Below are 19,409 nucleotides of genomic sequence, written 5' to 3'. Positions count from 1 at the left end.
TCTTTCTCTTGTCTTCCAAGATGGATGAAGAATATATAATTTACTCGGTATGAGTGTGATTTTATAAGTATGATTTACTCGGTAGCTATACTGCTTAACACAAATGTAATTAATGCTTTTACCTATGACCGTTTTTTAAAGTAGCCGTTCACTTCAGTTCTTAGAATTGAAAAGATTCAAACAGCATTCTTTTACTTAACAACACGAGTAGGCTAACAATAAATGAGGTTCAAGGATTGAGAGAAAATAAGTTAAATTGAATTTTTTTGAACTTTATAACTACTAATCAGCTATTAAGACCCATTTAATTGTTAATGAGTGGCGCAATTAGTGTTTGGTACAATAACTTGTTGCATCACTGTCAGTGGCAATGAGATGTTATAAACTAAAAAACTTTTTAATAATAAAAAATTCTTATTGTTTATATTTATTTAGCCTTATTGCCCGTAAACTTTAGGCTACTATTATGACGTTCATCCATTGCATGTGTTGTACATAGCATTAACGATGAATAAAAATTCTTGATTCTTGATTCTTAAAACATAACCCCTCACAGAAGTTATGAGTAGTGATTGTTAGTAATTAAAAAACTGTCGTTGGTAAAGTAGTGTATGCAACTCGGGTAAATAGTCTTAAGGACACTCCTAAAAGTTTAAAGGCACTCACCAAGACTCGTACCTTAAATTTATAATCGTGTTGTTAACACTATCTTTACGCAATCGTTGCGTAAACAACTACTATAACAGAACAGTCCAAATCCTCATCATATTAGTTTGTCTAACCTTATATCGTCACATCATTGATTAGTCTAATAATAAAAGTCTGCTTATTTCAAAATAAGGTGTTAATTAGTGTAAACTTTGGCTTCAAAACAGTAACAAAATAAACAATATCAGATTGTATTTTATTATGGAAATAACAAAGTAGTTCACATTTAACGCTTTCTGCGAAGTTGCAGAGTGTTCCTTCTCTTCCAGGCGGCCCGGCGAGAACCTCCGTTGGTCTGAGAGAACCGATGACCTTTGCCCAGGCCTCGCGACTTGCGACCGGCTGAAGTCTTGCCTCTCATTTCACGATGTTTGTGAACTGCGTTGACGATCCAATTGACTTTTGCGTCTCGTCGGATTGCCTGCACATAAAAATATATTATTTTAACAACGACAAAAAATAGGGTTCCTAAAAGAAATTAATAATCAATTTGGTTGTAAAATATTGGAGCCTAAAATATTTGCTTGCTTAAGACTTAATTTTGTACATTGGTTCAAAGGGTTCTTTTCGCCCATTATATCCAAGGAAGAGTTCATTTTTAATTTTCGTTAATTGAGCATTTTACTCAGGGAGTGCGGCTGGAGCTCAGGCCTATATGCGAGGGTCCCGACTCACGGACGTGAGCACTCAATAATCCGTCGTAATCCCTTGCGTCTGTGTGTGAAGCCTGCATGTGTGTGAGTAGGGGCTGATCCTTTGGCCAGCCGCACTTCCTGAGCCAACAGAGCACAGTTCAAATCTGAGGCTATCATTGTGTTCCTTACTTTATCCACTACTATTCTAGCCGGTTCACTCATGTAGGACAATTAGTATCGCCATAATATTTGAAAACTTTGTGAAAGAAAATTGAAGTACCCGCCAAAAGTATAACTACCTTTTTGGCATTGGATAATATCTCAAGTGTTTAATGTAGAAAATGATGCAAAGGATAGTGGGTGTTTAGAAGTGGTCTCAAGCATTTGCATTATGTTTTTCACGGCATTGGCCGAATGCTGTCATTCATTTGTCTCATTTGAAGAAGTGACCAAGGTTAGAGGAAATTTCAATTCTGATCACGGAGAGACTGGAAGAGAGAGATTGTAGAACTAATACGGGACGTCTCGTATAAGACTATCAAGGTCTAAGGTCAGCCTTGGAAGCCTGCAACACGCCACTCGGTAAGCAAAGTTTCCTCAAATTCAATCACTGTCTTAATGGAAACTTATGAATACTCGCTGCTAGCTCCATTGAGCAAATGCATACAACCTTCTACCAACTCCCTAAGCCTTATGCTTATTACTTATGCACATTTTCTAGGTCAAAACACTTTTCTGTGTACACTTTTCTGGGGTTGGAACTGGCTACAATAGAGGTGGATGACAAAGGATCACAATGTTTCGGTCTAAGATTTGAACTAACATGTTTGGCTGCGACAGGACCTCGATGAAGACCTTAATTTATGGACAGGCGTTGTAATTTTAACTAATATTGCAAATATGCAAATTTGTTAAATATTGGAATGATCTTTAAAGAAAGACAAGTATCTTCTTGGACTAAGACCAGTTATGCCGAACATTTAGTATCGGAATTGCACACCTACACATCTATTGATAAAAACATGGAAATAGTTTAAGTATTACCAAAAAGTGTTAAGCTTGATGTTAAAGAAGAATTCCCCATCTACAAAGCTAAAAACTCGACCCATGTAACATTTTAAACAGAATTCATTCTGGTCAAATATTATATTTGATACTTATATTGACAAGTTACAAATCAAAGAGGTATAAAACAAGAAGAACAAAACAAACTGAAATACAGGTGGCACTCTGGAGAGAAGAAGAACCACCATGATTCAGTCAGTATAATTTAGACAATGGTAGTGATAAGACAGTGCTGGCCAGTCTGAACAGTTTTAATAAGTTTTATATATTTGTATTCCATTTTAACTATTTTATCAATATGACAAGTTCCATATTGTGATTGTGTGTATTATTGTGATTGTAACAGTTTTTTTATAGAATCTGTTTATATACCACAATGTGTTTATACACTGATGATGTGATTGCATACAAAATGACCTGATGAAGTTCTAAGGGACGAAACTAGTCGCCATACCAACAACTGTGGTTGGCTAAGGTGATGATTGTATTTTATCATTAATATATTCCCACCAAGGATCACAATGAGTAATCTATTTAGGCCTAGTTCTTTAAATAGAGGTTGGACTCTTCACATATTCCTTACACAGGGGCTATAACCATAGGCAAAAAAAGAATGAAATATAGACCGTCAGCCATGCTGCGGTTACCATAGGCTACGTAACTACACAGCGCTCCCAGAGGTGTGCGCCAGAACCTATGGTAACCATGGTAAAACGGCTGAAAGTCTATATTTAATTCTTTTTTTGCCTAAGGTTGCCCCTGTGTAAGGAATATGTGAAGAGTCCAACCACTATTTAAAGTACTGAAATATTACACATCCAACGCTATAACTAACATATTACAAATTTCGGCCGAATTTAACGTCAATTTAACAATCCTTGTTTTTGAAATCCCCCTGTATAAAGAATATACTTCTTAGGCCCTTCAAATTCATTTAATCGAGGTTCCACTCTATTCCTAAAACTTATGTAAGTTTTTAGTAAAAATAAACCTTATAAAATAGATTTTTAAACAAGCTTTTACCATCCAAATAAAAAAGTAGCAAGGCAGAAATCCTTGAAACATTTTCTAACGTACCTTACTTTTGTCCAAGATTTTGTTATCAAAAGTAAGGACCATTAAGCAATTAAATCTCAACCAATAACATAACAATTTGTTCACATATTCAGTAGGCCTATTGTAAGGTGAGAATTACACAAATTGCCTATGATGTAGCACAATAAACAGTATTGCACTAATTTAAGACTACTTTGCAAAGATCAAATTCCGATCCTACACTTCCATTTGCCATGATAAGGCAGTTCTGTTTCCAGACATATTATTTGTAATCTCTCAAGGAAAAAAAGGGTATCCTAACGAAAGTAGGATATATTTTTAGCCATTACCTTGTGGGATGGATCAACGCAGATGACTTCAAAATATTTGTATGTAGAATCCTGGGCGACCCAGTAAGAGTTTAATACTCTCAGACCCCCGCAACGACGTCCAACACGTTCCTGAAATTGAAACGGAAATCGGATTATTTGGGATGATTGCACATAAAACTCACTTCAAACTGTCATTTACTCATCATTTATCGATCTCTACAACCACGATACACGATACAACTGGATTGTAATGCTCAGAACTAGGCATGCATCAGGTCCTACTACAGTGGTGAACCACACTGCTGCAGCCATACACTTCATTTGGGGCTACCATTAACAAAATTAAAATTATTACAAACACCCAACTATTTTGATGTGAAATCTATAGGCCTACTATAGTCTCTACAGTTTCAAACAGATTAAAACTGTGTAAATTTACTGTATTAGAAATCAAGATAGTGTGGACATAGAGATAAGGTCATAGGATGTAGTGAGTGCAAACATGGTAACGCCATAAGAGGTAGAGGTAATGTGTAAGAGAGTTCACCTTTAAGTGAGTCGAGCAGTCGGACCGAAAATCCAGCACAGAAGGTGAGATCCAGTTGTAGTTATCCATTGTAGGAATCCATGGTGTTATTTACATTAAATACAAGATGATTTGACTTTAATATAATGTAACATACCTATATAGTATATATACAGGGTGTCCCGTATCTCTCTGGACACATGTATATAGCGTTATTTCTTAGATCAAGACAAACACATTTCACCATAGGAACATGGGTCTGTGGTGTCTAGTTTACCGACTGTCGGCATTTATGTGTTTTTTACAAAAACATTAATAACTCCTAAACAGTTTGAGATACAGCGTTGAGATTTTGCAGAAATTTTAATCTTATTAAGGCTTATCTTTGTTTAAAATTATACTAAAAAATCATTAACCGTTTCAAAATGGCAGCCATTTAAAATATTTTATGCCAAATTTCATGAAAACCGTTAACTTGACAAAAAATTTGTAAGCGACGAAAAAGTTTGTAAATTTTACAAAGTGTTCAATGATATCTTATTTGTTAACATTGGATTAATAATAACAGAGAAACATGTTGTTTTCGTAATGTATGACCACTTTTCTCCATTTAAAAATGCTAATACTCCTTTTACATTGTCTAAATATCTTTACAATCATCTGTTATACGTCAATCAGGAGTTTTAAAACATAACAGTTGATTTAATCGTTTGTTTTTGTTATTTGTAAAAATATTGTTGTATAAACGTTACTGCAAGTCTTTACTAGTTGCTTACGATTCTTACAACCCAGTTAAAGTAATTATGTATTGTGTTTTACGTTATTAAGTTGGTCGTTTAGTCCTGAATGTGAGCAAAATGAATAGTTACACATCACAGGAGTATTGTTATCACAAGGGCTGCTTCTAAGGAAGTAGGTGGTCTATTTTTTTGGAATGGCTCGTGGCAGTGCAAGAGGAGCGGCAAGATTGTATGCAGAACACTATCCAAACAGGCAATTTCCTACCTAACCATAAGACATTTAGTGCTATGTACAACAGATTGGGGGAAAAGGGAACCTTTAAGGTAAATATGAGTGACACTGGGCGTGATAGATCAGTTCGTGATGTTGAGATCGAGGAACGCATTCTTGATCGGTTTGAGACTGATCCGTCGGTAAGTGTTAGAGCAGTAGGGCAAGAACTTCGTTGCAGTAAGAACACTGTGTGGAGAGTTTTAATAGGGGAGAAACTTTACCCGTACAGTCCCCAAAAAGTACAAGCCTTGAAACCAGAAGATTTCCCCAGAAGGGTGAACTGTGCTGGCTGATTCTTGGAAAAAGACTTACAATAAAAATAACCCTCGATTTCTTGAAAACGTTCTGTTTACAGACAAAGCTAGTTTTACCAGGGATGGGATATTTAACAACCGAACAAGGCATGTCTGGGCAGAACAAAATCCACATGCTATTTTTGAAGCTGGGCATCAAGAAAAGGTTTCGATTAATGTGTGGGCAGGTATTATAGGAAACTTCCGTGTTGGGCCCTACATTTTACCAAATCGGCTGAATTCACCAACCTACTTGGTGTTCCTTAGAGATATTCTTCTTGAGTTGATGGAAGATGTCCCCCTTTATGTCCCCGAAAATATGTGGTTGTAACATGACGGAGCCCCTGCCCACGATGGCAACATAGTCCGCGACTACTTAAACCTCACTTTTCCAAACAGCTGGATTGGGCGTGGAGGGCCGACACCGTGGCCCGCTCGATCACCCGACCTCACTCCTCTCGACTTTTTTCCTTTGGGGCACAATTAAACAATTAGTTTATAGTACACCTATAGAGAGTGAGATGGACTTAGTAGCTCGAGTGGTTGAGGCAGCCGCGATAATAAAAGAAGATTATGACCAAGTTTTTGGACATGTTCAATGATCCATGATTGATCGTTTTAGATTATGTAACCGAGTTGACGGTCGTCATTTTGAACAGTTGTTGTAGGTACTTGTAAATAAATGTAAATGTAAATGTAAATAAATGCAAATTTAAATAAATGTAGGCCTCTTGTAAATAAAGAAGGACCATAAGGTATTGTCCAATTGTATTTATTAATTACAAAACAAATGTTTACATTATCAATGTTTTTTTTGTTTTTTTTATTTAGTGAAAGATTAATGTTAATTATAATAAACAACAACTTATACTTATAAATAACAAAAATGATTAAATCAACTGTTTTGTTTTAAAACTCCTGATTGGCGTATAACTCATTTATTTATTTGTTAACGGTTGCACCATTTTTACATGAATAATACAATAATTTTACATGCAGAAGAAGCAGAAAAAAATCACAGGCCAGTACAAAAGTTCATCTGTTGTAAAGATATTTAGACAGTGTAAAAGGAGTATTAGCATTGTTTAAATGGAGAAAAGTGGTCATACATTATGAAAACATTCTTTGTTATTATTAATCCAATCTTAACAAATAAGGTATCATGAAAACTACGTAAAATTTAAAACTTTTTTGTCCCTTGCAGTTTTTTTGTAAAGTTAACGGTTTTCGTAAAATTTGGCATCAAATATTTTAAATGGCCGCCATTTTGAAACGGGTAATGTTTTTTTTAGTATAATTTCTAACGATAATAGTTCTTAAGAAGATAAACATTTTTGCAAACTATCAACGCTGTATCTCAAACCGTTTAGGAGTTATTCGATTTTTTGTAAAAAACACATAATTGCCGACAGTCGGTAAACTAGTCACCACAGACCCATACCCTCTGCATACACCCATAGGTTTGCTGCACATACCCATATTCCTATGGTGAAATGTGTTCACTACTACACATACACCATACTCCCCCCATTATGACCCCAATTATTTCATTATTATTATTATTATGACTGGACAATGTGGTCCAGTGTGCTGGATGGGTCACTGTTAGGTGGATGTTATTATTAAACATCGGCCTAACTCTGCAGGAAGGTTTGTGGGACCTGTGGGGTAAGAACTGCATAGGTGTGGGGGTAGGTCAATGTATATAGGTTGTCTTGACCTAGGGAATAACACTATATACATGTGTCCAGAGAGTTATGGGACACCCTGTATATAAATATATATATATGTCCGTCTGGACGATAACGTAAGTAGTTTTTGTCCGATTTTGATGAAATTTGGTTTGAAGGTGTAAGGCGGGATAACTTGAATGAGTTCGCGAACCAGCATGATCGGACCATGGGAACAGGGTTTAATGGGGTTTTATGGGGTAAAAATTGGTTTTTCTCATTTTTGATACTCAAAACAAAAAATTTCCCAATTTCTCTGTAGACCTTCTTAAAGAGCTTAAAAAAACAAATAATTAAGTATATCAAAGTTTTTTTGTACGGTTATTGGTTAGGCCTACAGAGAAAACTAAAAAAAAATTTAAATTCCCATGTTATTCTTGTGGAGAATATTGTAAAATGTTGTAGTTTGCTAGTTTAAGGATATTTTGATCAAACTTGGCAAAATTATTGATTTTATACTAAGCTATAATTATTTTACTAAAAACACACTTTTTTAGTTTCCTTGTAGCAGCAAACCTAGATACTCGTTTAACAAAATGTTATAAAAATAGATTACCGGTAATTGAAAATGAATTCGGGCAAATGGAAATTTGCTTAGACGGCAGGTTTGCTGCGCTGGGGGTATTTTATGAATCTACTAACCTCCGCAACAGACTGCAAATTACGGGTCGGTTTGAGTTGGTTGACTCCATGGCTCTTAGGTTTGCCGTAAGTAGCTCCCTTAGGAACTGGGCGTTTGCGGCCTCCTCTGCGTACTCTGATACGGAATATGCAAAAACCTGAAAAATTAAATTTAGGTTTGATTCTTATTACCATTGCTTAATGCTTACAAATCTTATTGTCTACTTATGTACTAGGCCCATTTGGAGAAAAGACTTAATCCAACAGGATTATGTTTAGGAAAAATTTAAATCCATAGGTACTTGTGCTAGAGAAAATAGTACACAAAAAAATTGATTGAGAAAAATTGAAAAAAAGACAAGGAGATTTTATAATTGTGCTGTTACTATTCCAAGATCATAAGTTATCAAAGGATACTGAAAATAGATCATTAATTGTAAGCTCCAACTTTTAATTATATAACGAAACAAGATTCTTTTTAAGTATAAATCATACTTATCTTTTAAATTCACTAAATGTAAAATGAGAGGTTTGAAATCAAATATCCTTTATTATGTATGTAATAAATTAGTCAAAATTAGAATGACAAAATAGCCAAAGATAATTACCTTCCTTATTTCTATATCCGAGTCGCCTTGCCTTATCAGGGCGGGTGGAACGGGGCGCTCGATGCATTTTAGTCATTTGGCGGTATTGCCAGACTCTGATTCGAAGCAGAAACCTCAACACATCGCTTTGCTTCTTGCGATATAACTCCTGAACATATTTGTAGGCACCCATTTTGATGCCTGGCCGATCTGTAATAGAACAATAAAATGTTAGAGTACATCTAAACTTAATTAATTTGATGAATTATATACACAAAAGAAAAACTGTAACAATGTTTTTACTTGAAGCTAAAACGCTCTTATAACTGCAGTGGAAAGCACTAAATGTATTAATTTGCAACTGGGGTAATGGGTTGGAGAGCCGATTATTTGGTCAAAGATTTATAACTACCTACCTTCCAGTTGGATGTCAGTTCAATTGTCTCATCTTACCTAACTCTGCAAAGACTCTTCATTCAGAGACATTCATTAACTTATATGGCTTTGATTTAAAAAAAAAATTATAGGCTATCTACGAGGATGTCTATCGAGCTCCCATTTCAGCCAAGCAAGCTAATTCAAACCTGAGACCAACATTGTGTTCCTTACTTCATCCACTACTACTCTAGCCATCCCCCAACCCTATGGGACGATTAGTCTCCTCATAGTAATCAAAAATGAAAAAAAAATTACACTCCCGCTAAGTATGAAGTGCATTCCGTGATAAGCTTTCTGTAAAAGGAGGTAAATACTGTTGATTATCAACTGTTGCCAATTGACAGGTGTAGGCCTATATAAAAGGTGTTGGCATTTTTTCATAGTCAGCCATTTTTGAATAATTTAGGCTTAAGAAATTAAAATGGCCGCCATTTTGACATTTTAAGGTGAATCAAGATGAATCATTTTTATAACATGGGTCTCTCCTACCTTAACATACATACAAAGTTTCATAAACATCGGTTGGAAAAGTCTTAAGATAAATATTTGTATGTAATGAATACAAAATGGCGGATATCTGGTTAACGAAGCGATTTTGGAAAAAATGTTATTATTAATTTTCTGTTTATTTTGACTTATGGAATCACTAGGTAAAATATGTCCCCACCTTTTTTGAGCACCCTGTATAAGCAAAGTGTTTTGAGGTAGAAAAGGTGCACAAGTGGCTTAGGATGTTTGTCCGTTACCATCGAGTCAGTGACTGAATTTCCGAAAGCTTTGCTTGTTAATCGGTGGATTTCAGACTTTCAACGCCGATTGTGGTCCTTGTTAATTTTACAGAAACGTTCACTGTTAGTTCGATAAGTTACCATCTCTTTAATAGTCATACAATCATCCGCATGCACAATTTCCCAAACTTTGTTTACTGATTCTAACAAGACTGAGGAACAATAGCAGTCAGCCGACACAATGGAAAACATTGTGCAATTGTTTAAGACCAGCTCGAAATAACTCCACCCATTGTGTACATCTTCTACATGCAAACCATTAACTCCACTTTACGTCTGTCAAACGGCGATAAACTTCAATAGAGGTTGAAAAGTTAAACCACAGAGCGTGATTAATACTTGGCGGGAGCATTTCTTTCACAACGTGTTTAAATACTATGACAAGGACAAGACTAATCATTCTATAGAATCAAAAGCCGGCTGGAAGAGTATTGAATAAAGTAAGGAACACAACATTGGTCTCAGATTTGAACTAGGTTACTCTTGACTGTGATGAGAGCTCTATAGAAACCTTAATTTAAGGACAACCCTCGTATAATAAAGTAAAAGAAAATTGTTGAATATTTAAGCTAGGCCTAACCCAGCATTAAGACTGGAGGTGCAAACCACTATATACGTGGGAAGGTATGGGGGTTTAGTGAGTGGGAGAAAATTTCGCGCCATTCCGGCCAAACCTCGCACGCGGGGTTGGTTCGGCAGATTGGCCACAACCTAAACCCCAACTCTCACTTGTTAGCTGCGGAGAGCTACCTTCTGCCACTGGGTGTTGGTCCACCTACAGAACCAAGTGAGGGGGGCCCTAGACTAAGGTGTAATGTGATCCGTGCCAAGAGTCTTGTAGTACTGGGGGCCTAATATTCAGTGTCTTAATTGGCCTTCTGGGAACCAGGGGTAACCCATTCGTACGCACCCCTTACCTCTCTAATCGGGTCACTGGGGAGGTGGACTTAGATACCCGGTATTCGTGAGAACAATGTAGACAATCTGACCCAAATGGAGGAGGAAGGTCTACTAAAATCTGACGATGACAACAAGCTCGCAGAAACCGGAAAGGAACGAAAAACGACTTTCCAGGGGCGAGTTGCAAAGATGGAGGATAGCGGATGCTTTAGCCAAAGGCGAAAAGGTGCTATCCAGAAGTGAGAGGAGGCTGGTGTGGGCTGCCAAGCACCCTAACTCTGCTCCCTGCAAAGCCAGTTCCTCCGGGAACTAGGATGCTGGGAAAAAGCAGGGCAAGGGTGGTACCCCCAAAGCTGACTCTAATGAAGCCTCCAGGAAGAAAGGTGGAGGCTGTGCTGACACAGCCACAAAGGATTGGCTGGTCAAGCAAGTTCAGGAGCTGAGTCCTTTCAGGGAAATCTCGCTACAACTTGCCCTGGGAAACCTGTGAAGGTATATTTATGTGCCCAGCCCTACAAGGTATGCGTATGAGATCCCTCGTACGAAAAACTACTTTCCAGGGGTGAGTTGCAAAGACGGAGGATAGCGGATGCTTTAGCCAAAGGCGAAAAGGTGCTATCCAGAAGTGAGAGGAGGCTGGTGTGGGCTGCCAAGCACCCTAACTCTGCTGCCTGCAAAGCCAGCTGCCTGCAAAGCCTCCCGGAACTAGGATGCTGGGAAAAAGCAGGGCAAGGGCGGTACCCCCAAAGCTGACTCTAATGAAGCCTCCAGGAAGAAAGGTGGAGGCTGTGCTAACGCAGCCACTTGGCTGGTCAAGCAAGTTCAGGAGCTGAGTCCTTTCAGGGAAATCTCGCTACGGCTTGCCCCAGCCAGAGACCTTGTAAAAGCTGTGAAGGTATATTTATGTGCCCAGCCCTACAAGGTCTGCGTATGAGATCCCTTGGCCTATTGATGGGAGATCAAAGGGAAGAACAGGTTACCATAGTCAAAAGGCTCTCACGGTTCACCAAGGACCTGGGATTTGACGGAGAATGAGGACCTGTGAACAAGGGTGCACAATAAGCTGTTCTAGCTGCGATGCAATTCCATGGTAACTTGTAAGCCTGGCCCTCTGTTAAAAAAAAATAATAAAAAGAAACTATATACGTGAATTTTTCTCCAACTTTCAAGCAGAGTTCTTTAGCATGAAATTTAGATGTTAATAAAATGATTCAGATAAATGTATCAATAAATTGAGCTAATAATAATTAGGCCCATGACACTCCGAAACTGACATGAGCTGTGCTAACTTTTGTGTTTGATGTTTTATGACTCTCAAGTCGTATGAATGTGCAACTTGCACGCAGACGATTGATAAAATCTGCAGGGTACACACGAATATGACAGAATTGGAGCAGTGTTCAAGTCATATCCTAGTGAAAGATTAGTTTTGGTCTCTCTCAGACAGGCCAAAATTGCTCGTCTGTTGTGCTGTTGGTGGGGATGGGGAATTGACTCATGGGCCTAACAACTAGCAAGTTGTACCTCAATACGACAGAAGTCGGTGTGTGTGACGGGCCTTAAGTTAAGATGAAGAGAGGGAAATTTCTACTATAAATAACTTTACATTAAATTTTACCTGAAGATCTGAGAGGTTAGGCCTAAGTTATCCTAGGCCTATGCAAAAGATAAATCTAAATTTTAATTTTTTTTATGGCTTTGACGAATGAACTTAGCATCCATGGTTACATATAATGAATTGGCATAAGTTAGCTGAGGGTTTTGCTGATAATAAAAACATTAAGTTTACAGTAATGCTAAAACCTAGTCAATATGACTTTTTTATTTTAAATTTGTATTTCAAATGTTAGTTGATAGTTAGTCTTGGTAAAGTTGACTTGTCTAATCCATGTACATTGTCAATCTGGCTAAATAAATGAGTTATAGAGTTACTACAGTACTTTTAAGGTAACTTAGACCATTGAATTTTGACTTGAAAAAATATTTATCTTTGAAATGATAATAGTGTAAGGCGTATGCAAATAGATCATATGATTTTTTATGTGCCTATTTCAACATGTGTGAAGGTACAAAGCTATAAAACTATAAAAGCTGTCAAAATAGGGTTGTTGTTTTATTTCCTAATGCAGGCTAGGGTATAGCTGTGCTTAACCTAAATGTCAGTAGGCCTTATTCAATGGGGAAATTAGATAACATAAGGTTTTAAAGTGTTATTAGTAAGAAATGTCGCTGATCAAGAGAACCATCCAAAATGAAATTTAATATATACTAAAAGAGATTAAAGTGGATAAAATTGTTCGATGTAAATACTAACTTACTTTTTAGTTTTTTCGTCTTAGCACTTTATAGCAGGCAGGAAAAGAAGAAGTCTTTCCCCCCTCTACTTTCTAATCACAAAACAGCAGGCAGGCTAAACTTTTAGCTCGTACAACAGCTTCTTTTCTTTTTTTGAGGAATGCGAAAAAATGGAATTATGTTGGCAGCTTAAATTCATGTAATGTTGTGCTTCGTTCAAGTTTTAAAAATTTAAAAATAACCTAACAAAGATATTTTAAATAAAATAAGCAAACATTAAATTATTTGTCAACTTCCGAAACTTGTCAACCATATTATTTGTAAAAATAACCTCACCACAGCAAACCTACATACTAAGTGAATTTCAATTATCTAATTGGATTTTTTTAATATCCCCATAAAGTCGTATTTTCCACCTATTTATATAACATTATATTTACAAGTACTTAGGTTTGATACTGCGGGGAAGGGAACAAGTTTATTTATTTATTTGTTTTTTTTTTATTGAATGTTAATAGTACATGATGAAATAAATAAATTTGCCAAACTTGATCAAACCACAGCCATGCAAAAGCAAACTACAACAGTGTTTTTGTCTCTGTAATAATAACGTGGGAATTTTAAATGTACCGGTACAGCTTTTTATTTGTTTAGGTCTATATGATGGTTGCAAAGAAAATTTGACATTTCTATTTTAATGGTAAAAATAAAATAAAATAAAAAACATTTTTCCCATGACATCCCATTCTTGACCCGACCTTTCTGATTGCTCTATAGTCCGGTTGCCAAGCCCAAAACCCAAAAATTTTGGATTTTTTTTATTATGGATAGTTACTAGGACATATACAGCTTCCAGAAAATGCACTGGACATTTTATCACCTTTGGGCAATTCGAGTTTTCACCGCCATCTTGAATTTTTCCAAATATTTTTGTATTATTTATATATATGTAATATAGGGTTCTTGTATATCATTTTATATGTTTTTATGTACGCTGAGTTCAATGGTTGCACTAAAAAGTATCTAGAAATAGCCATTTCTTAGAAACCGCCACTATTTAAAACTTTTCCAAATATTTTAGGATTATTTTTATATTTATAGGGTTGTTTTATATAATTTTATATGTTTTTATGTGCTGAGTTCAATATGGAAGCACTAAAAAGTATCTATAAATAGTCATTTCTTATAAATCCTCACCATATAAAAAAGAATAATTTAAAAACAAAACTAAAAATAATTGGCATTTTGTAAAGTATAGGTGTTGTGAATAATTATTTTTAAAGAACGCCGCTTTTTATTGTACACAAAAGTGGATATCTCAAGTAAACAATGTAATAGGTGAAATTCTGATATTGGTTACATAATTGTATGAAATAAAACATTTATGGCTAAGAACAAACATTGTCCAAACAGAGTCTGCCACTGGTTCTTCAACAGGGTCTTCTTCCCAATCTACTTCTAATTCGGCAACACGTGTCAAATCTTTGGAAAAGGAACTGTTTGAGCATTTACAGAACATGGTGCATGGTAGGCTGGCACTCTTGCAACTACACCGATTGCTGTTGCAAGGCAATACGTTTCTACAAGAGCACTTAACCAAGTTCAAAATTTCCGGTGGGGCAATCAAAATATTTTGCGGCATAGTTGTGGGTAGGAGCAAGGCCCCACTAGAAAAAACAGGCCATGCTGCAGCACGGGCAGCGCAACACTACTTCACAGTGGTGGATAGTTGTACTAAACTCTTACCATTAAAATCTTACAAACAACCAGCTTGTTTATTTACCTAAAACATATGGAAATTGTGATGGCAATTAATTTATCAACGAAATCTATCCACTAGTGTTACGTCATGAATCCTGCAGCATGGCCTGTTTTTCTAGTGGGGCCTTGGTAGGATCGGCATCTTGAGTTTTCATCCTTGTAAAAACCGTGAAGCAGTGGATGCTTCCAAATACAGGTTTGAAGGTGTACTCTCTTGAGGTTTTCTTCAAACGCTGAATTTGTTGGTGGTAGTGTGCACAGTTTTGGCAGTTGAGTTGTTGCACTTCGAACTTTGTCAGCCCACAGTTTGACACGAGCCCCAGAAGTTGTCTTACAATTAGATACACCATAACATGCAGACATAAACTTCGATGCTTGCAGCTTTATGTCACAAAAATCAGCATGTATATCTCAAACCAATGATAAGGAGTGTCCATACTTTTCAAAACCTTAATGGCTTTAATCTTTCCGATTCCATATCACATTCAGTGATAGCGATAGCATGAGCTGCAAGCACATCAGGTATTATTTCCTTAGGTTTGACGACAGATGCTCCAATGTCAATTCTTGAGCGACCCTGGACAGGGGATTCCATCAGAATAGTTGCAGAATTTTTTTTAATTGTAGAAGTAAAGGAGGAAAAGAAAAACATCTGTGTCATCTGATACAACAACGATCTGCTTGTCTTCATCGTCAGCAGCTAATGTAGCTTGTTGTACAATAATAGTCAGCTTCTTCGTGAGAATTTCATAGATCGTGCCTTAGTTGTAGTTCTCCACGATAAATCTGGTAGGGTTCTTCCTTGAAGACCTGTTACAATGAGCCTGTGTTAGGTAGTATTGTCATTGTTGAAAGATTCGTCTCTAATAATGCTACTGAAAATCAGTTCAATAAATCTTTTTTGTTTTCATTTGAGCCCAAAATATCCCTACGTTGAGGCAGAGGTGTTGTATATGTTAGTACGTGAACTTTTTTGTCATTCCTGTAGATCTACCCGATCTTGTGTGATCCTTGTTAAGTTATTTTTTAATAAAAAATTAGCGACAGCTGGTCCATATAGATGGAATGTCTACTTCAGTATCCAATAGTCAATGTTACTACAGTATATTGCCTGTACCGATCAAAAATCAGGTTCACATTTCCGTGTTGCAAATGTTTGCTTATGGATATTTTAAGTGATCTAATGAAGTCCTTTAATTGCACTTCCCTTTTCTGGCCACTGCACACACCATAGAAGTGCAGATCAATCGATCACAATAAGTGTGTTTTCAATGCTCGTCTTTCTTGTCGAGGAAGAAACCTGGAGATGTTTCTTTACGGTAGATTTAGCTTTGCAGATCCTCATTTCTTCAGAATCTGTAAACATTTACGTTGGCAAAGGTGACAGTTCGTGAGACAGAACGTGACTTCTACTTGTCTTGATCTTGCCTGAAGTGCTATAACTCGGGAGTAAATTATACCTGTATCGAAAACCTTAACACTGCCATTATTTACGTGTTTCTTTGATGTAGATCCAAGCGCAACTATTTTTTTTTCACTGGAAAATGGAAACTTGCTGGCCAACCGTCTTGAAATATTTTTAATTGCTGAACACCAATGTTCACTAGTTCACTGCGTCATGTACGTTAACATTATCATATAGAATCAAGCCAGACGTTATGTTTACTATATTTTGTGGGTGAGTACTAGGCGCCAAAGAGTAAATGGAAGAGATTCAATTGGTTCTTATCCCTTATCAGTCTTTTCTATCAGAAATGATTCGAGACTGCATTTCTTCTTTAATATAATAATAATCCTAAAATATTTGGAACAATTCAAAATGGCGGCGGTTTCTAAGAAATTACTATATCTAGATACTTTTTAGTGCTCCCATTGAACTCAGCGTATATAAAACATATAAAATGATATACAACAACTCTGTATTATATATATATAAATAATACAAAAATATATGGAAAAATTCAAGATGGCGGCCAAATCTCGAATTGCCCAATGGTGACAGGATGTCACCATGCATTTTCTTGAAGCTTTACCCCATGTCCTAGTAATTATCCATTAATAAACAAAACTTAATCCAAAATTTTTGGGTTAGCCAAAAATATAGGGTTTGGCAACCGGACTACACATCAGGCCAAATTTCGTCAAACCAATTTTACACGAGTTTTAGTGTTCACTAACACACACACACTTGTATACATATTATAATATTAATAAACGGTATATCTGCAAACTGACAAGATACATCCATCTATTATTAGCTTTAGCAATAGAATCGTGTGTGGATGTGTTCAGAGCTACCATAGATAAAAAACACTCCTCAAGGAACAGCGCTCTGCTAGCTGCTGTGCCGCTGTGGTCCAATTTGACGAAATTTGGGAACTAATCCATGGTATCTCTAGCACTCCATGCCGTTTTCCATTTCTTTTGAATAGGAAAAATGGATAAGCTGCAAAAAGTGTAGTTACCCAGCAGTTAAATAGTTACTTAAGTTTATAGTTTTACTTCAGAGGCGTGCGCAAGGAGAGACATATTCCGGTATAAATGTGTAAAACTGTAAACACTTTTAAATCGTTTGCCAAAGTAAATGTATAGAAATAATTGTCACGATCAAGCTTCCTATACGTAGTTTCAAATTTTAATGTTGGATATGCAGACGGATACAAGCATTTGACTAGGTAATATGTACCAGTAACTTATGTTGACGATTTATTAAACTGGGCACCTGACGTTACAGCCGCTCCCACCCAATCCCACCACACAGTGTCCCCGATAGCCTAGTAATATAAGTTTGGGTCACATCCACACCCATATACCAGAGCTAGGCAGTATATTGATGTCTCCAGGGCAAAACTGAGCAGAACGTTAAATCCTTTCCCTACCTCATTTATTTGCTTGCTTGTGCACCTGCATGGTTTTGCTGAATTATTTTGTAGTCTTTAGTTTTTTTATTGCAGCTTTCTGTACTGTTTTTTGACAATGCCTATCGTATTTACTGTATACTGAATGGCTAATGAAATCATTTATCATTTACGTCAGCAATCGAGTTTTTCAATACACTCTCTCCCAGCATTCGTTAACTGGACGACCGGAAATTCAAGGCTGCTGTGAAATACTTTATGTTGAAAAGGGCATCCTACAAAGTAGCTGATTACTTTGAGGATAATCTGTAGCGGGGAAATTAATTTTTGTACCATCTGCTGCCTGTCCGTTATGCAAATGAACAGTTTATGACCGTACCCGACGAGTATTTATCGATAAATGAATCAAATAAAATTAATCAAAGCGTGCATCCATTGACTACACACCAACGGCATGAACCACTGTGCGTGTTTGTAATCAATGGTACAACTTGCAAGATTTATCCTGTGCAGATGTGCATTAATCACTATTGAATAATGATTGTGCACATCTGTATAATATACAGATGTGATTTGTCAAAATTTGCAATATATTGCAAATTTTGACAAAGATTGCATATACTTAATGGTATTTCTCAGACAAATAGACTTGAGATTTTACAATAGTTTGAAAAATATTCTTGAAAAATTAAAAAACAATGCTAACTAATGCATGTTACAAAGAAAGGTAATACGAAATTGCCTTACAATATTACAAGATTTTCACTCTTTTATATAGTACGAAAAGTGTTGGCTGTTTGTGGTGTCTGCATTGGTTTTAACCATATGGTCCGTTAAATGTCTACAATTTCATTGGCTGTTTTGGAAGTTTTTTTTGGTGGCGTCCGTCTGGCTAAGATGTTTGTCGTCGCCGTCAGCTTTGTTATAATGGCCGATAAAGTAATTGAGAAAAATAAATATGATAGACGCGTTGTGCACCTAGTATAGCAATATCGCCGGTAATGGGAATGATAATTGAGGTTTATCATTGTATATTTATATCATTGATTTTTAATAATTTATAACCAAGGATAACAAATTTAAAGGTAAGCAAATAATAGTGTACAAGTCTGCTACTCGATAAGGTTTGTCTGCCCAAAGAGGACTAGGCCTGAAGGATTATTCGTTACTTTTAAAATAATTTAAGTATCCACAACCCTTATATCGTTACTTTGTGGTAGGCTAGGCATAGTTTACGTTTCATTCAAAGATGTTTCGATGATAGTCCAAAATTCACCATGAAGTCCTGTAATATATTGGACTAGGCTAATCAAGAACCTCAGTTCAATTTTGCAAAATCTATCTATACCCCAGGGCTATAATGTTGCCTAAGCTGCTGATGGAACAAAATATGCTAACAACTACGTTTAGGTTAATTAGAAAATATAAAAATCATTACAAGGACTAGAGGGTGTGATCATTAATGATTGAGATATGCCTAACTTAAAATTTAGACTGGTTGGTAAAGGTTATTGTTCTAGGCTTCACTGATGGTTTTCCTTTTTTAAACTAAGTCATATTTGGGGCCATTTTTAATTTTAGCCTATTGTGTAGTCTTGTTTACATAACGGAATGAAAAAAATTTGCATTACCCAACTTACAGAGCTCTTGGGTTATAGGGCTAGAGGTACCGGTAGTTTTGGTTTTAAATGGCGGGACTTGTGTTTATAAAAATTGGATTTGTTTTTATACCTAGCCTACTTAATTAAGTTAGGCCGGAAATTATTGCGATGAGGGTGACCAAGTTATATATCGAAACTAGATTTTTACCTACTTGAAAACAA

The 19,409-nt window shown here is 36.3% G+C and overlaps 2 protein-coding genes across 6 annotated transcripts in view; one reads left to right on the top strand and one right to left on the bottom strand.

Annotated features, from left to right (window-relative positions):
- Positions 1 to 885: 885 nt before the first annotated feature.
- Positions 886 to 13,082, bottom strand: LOC128998083 (60S ribosomal protein L15-like). The gene is made up of 5 exons (XM_054424073.1): positions 12,991 to 13,082; positions 8,568 to 8,756; positions 7,981 to 8,117; positions 3,794 to 3,904; positions 886 to 1,129 (listed from the first exon to the last, which is right to left on the bottom strand). The coding sequence occupies exons 2-5, from the start codon at positions 8,737 to 8,739 to the stop codon at positions 935 to 937; spliced, it is 615 nt and encodes a 204-aa protein (XP_054280048.1). The 5' UTR covers positions 8,740 to 8,756; positions 12,991 to 13,082; the 3' UTR covers positions 886 to 934.
- A 5,487-nt stretch (positions 13,083 to 18,569) lies between these two features.
- Positions 18,570 to 19,409, top strand: part of LOC128997724 (histone-lysine N-methyltransferase 2D-like) — a 145,342-nt gene continuing 144,502 nt past the window's right edge. For all 5 annotated transcript variants that reach the window (XM_054423367.1, XM_054423364.1, XM_054423366.1 and 2 more), the window contains exon 1: positions 18,570 to 18,671. The gene's annotated coding sequence lies outside the window, so the exon portion shown is untranslated. The remainder of the gene's footprint in view (positions 18,672 to 19,409) is intronic.

This window comes from Macrosteles quadrilineatus, unplaced genomic scaffold, assembly GCF_028750875.1.
Source record: "Macrosteles quadrilineatus isolate MER2022 unplaced genomic scaffold, UCM_ALF_1.0 Scaffold_7__1_contigs__length_78375512, whole genome shotgun sequence".
NCBI classification, from domain to species: domain Eukaryota; kingdom Metazoa; phylum Arthropoda; class Insecta; order Hemiptera; family Cicadellidae; genus Macrosteles; species Macrosteles quadrilineatus.
The sequence above is the reverse complement of the archived record's forward strand: the minus strand, read 5'-3'. Positions and strand labels throughout refer to the sequence as shown.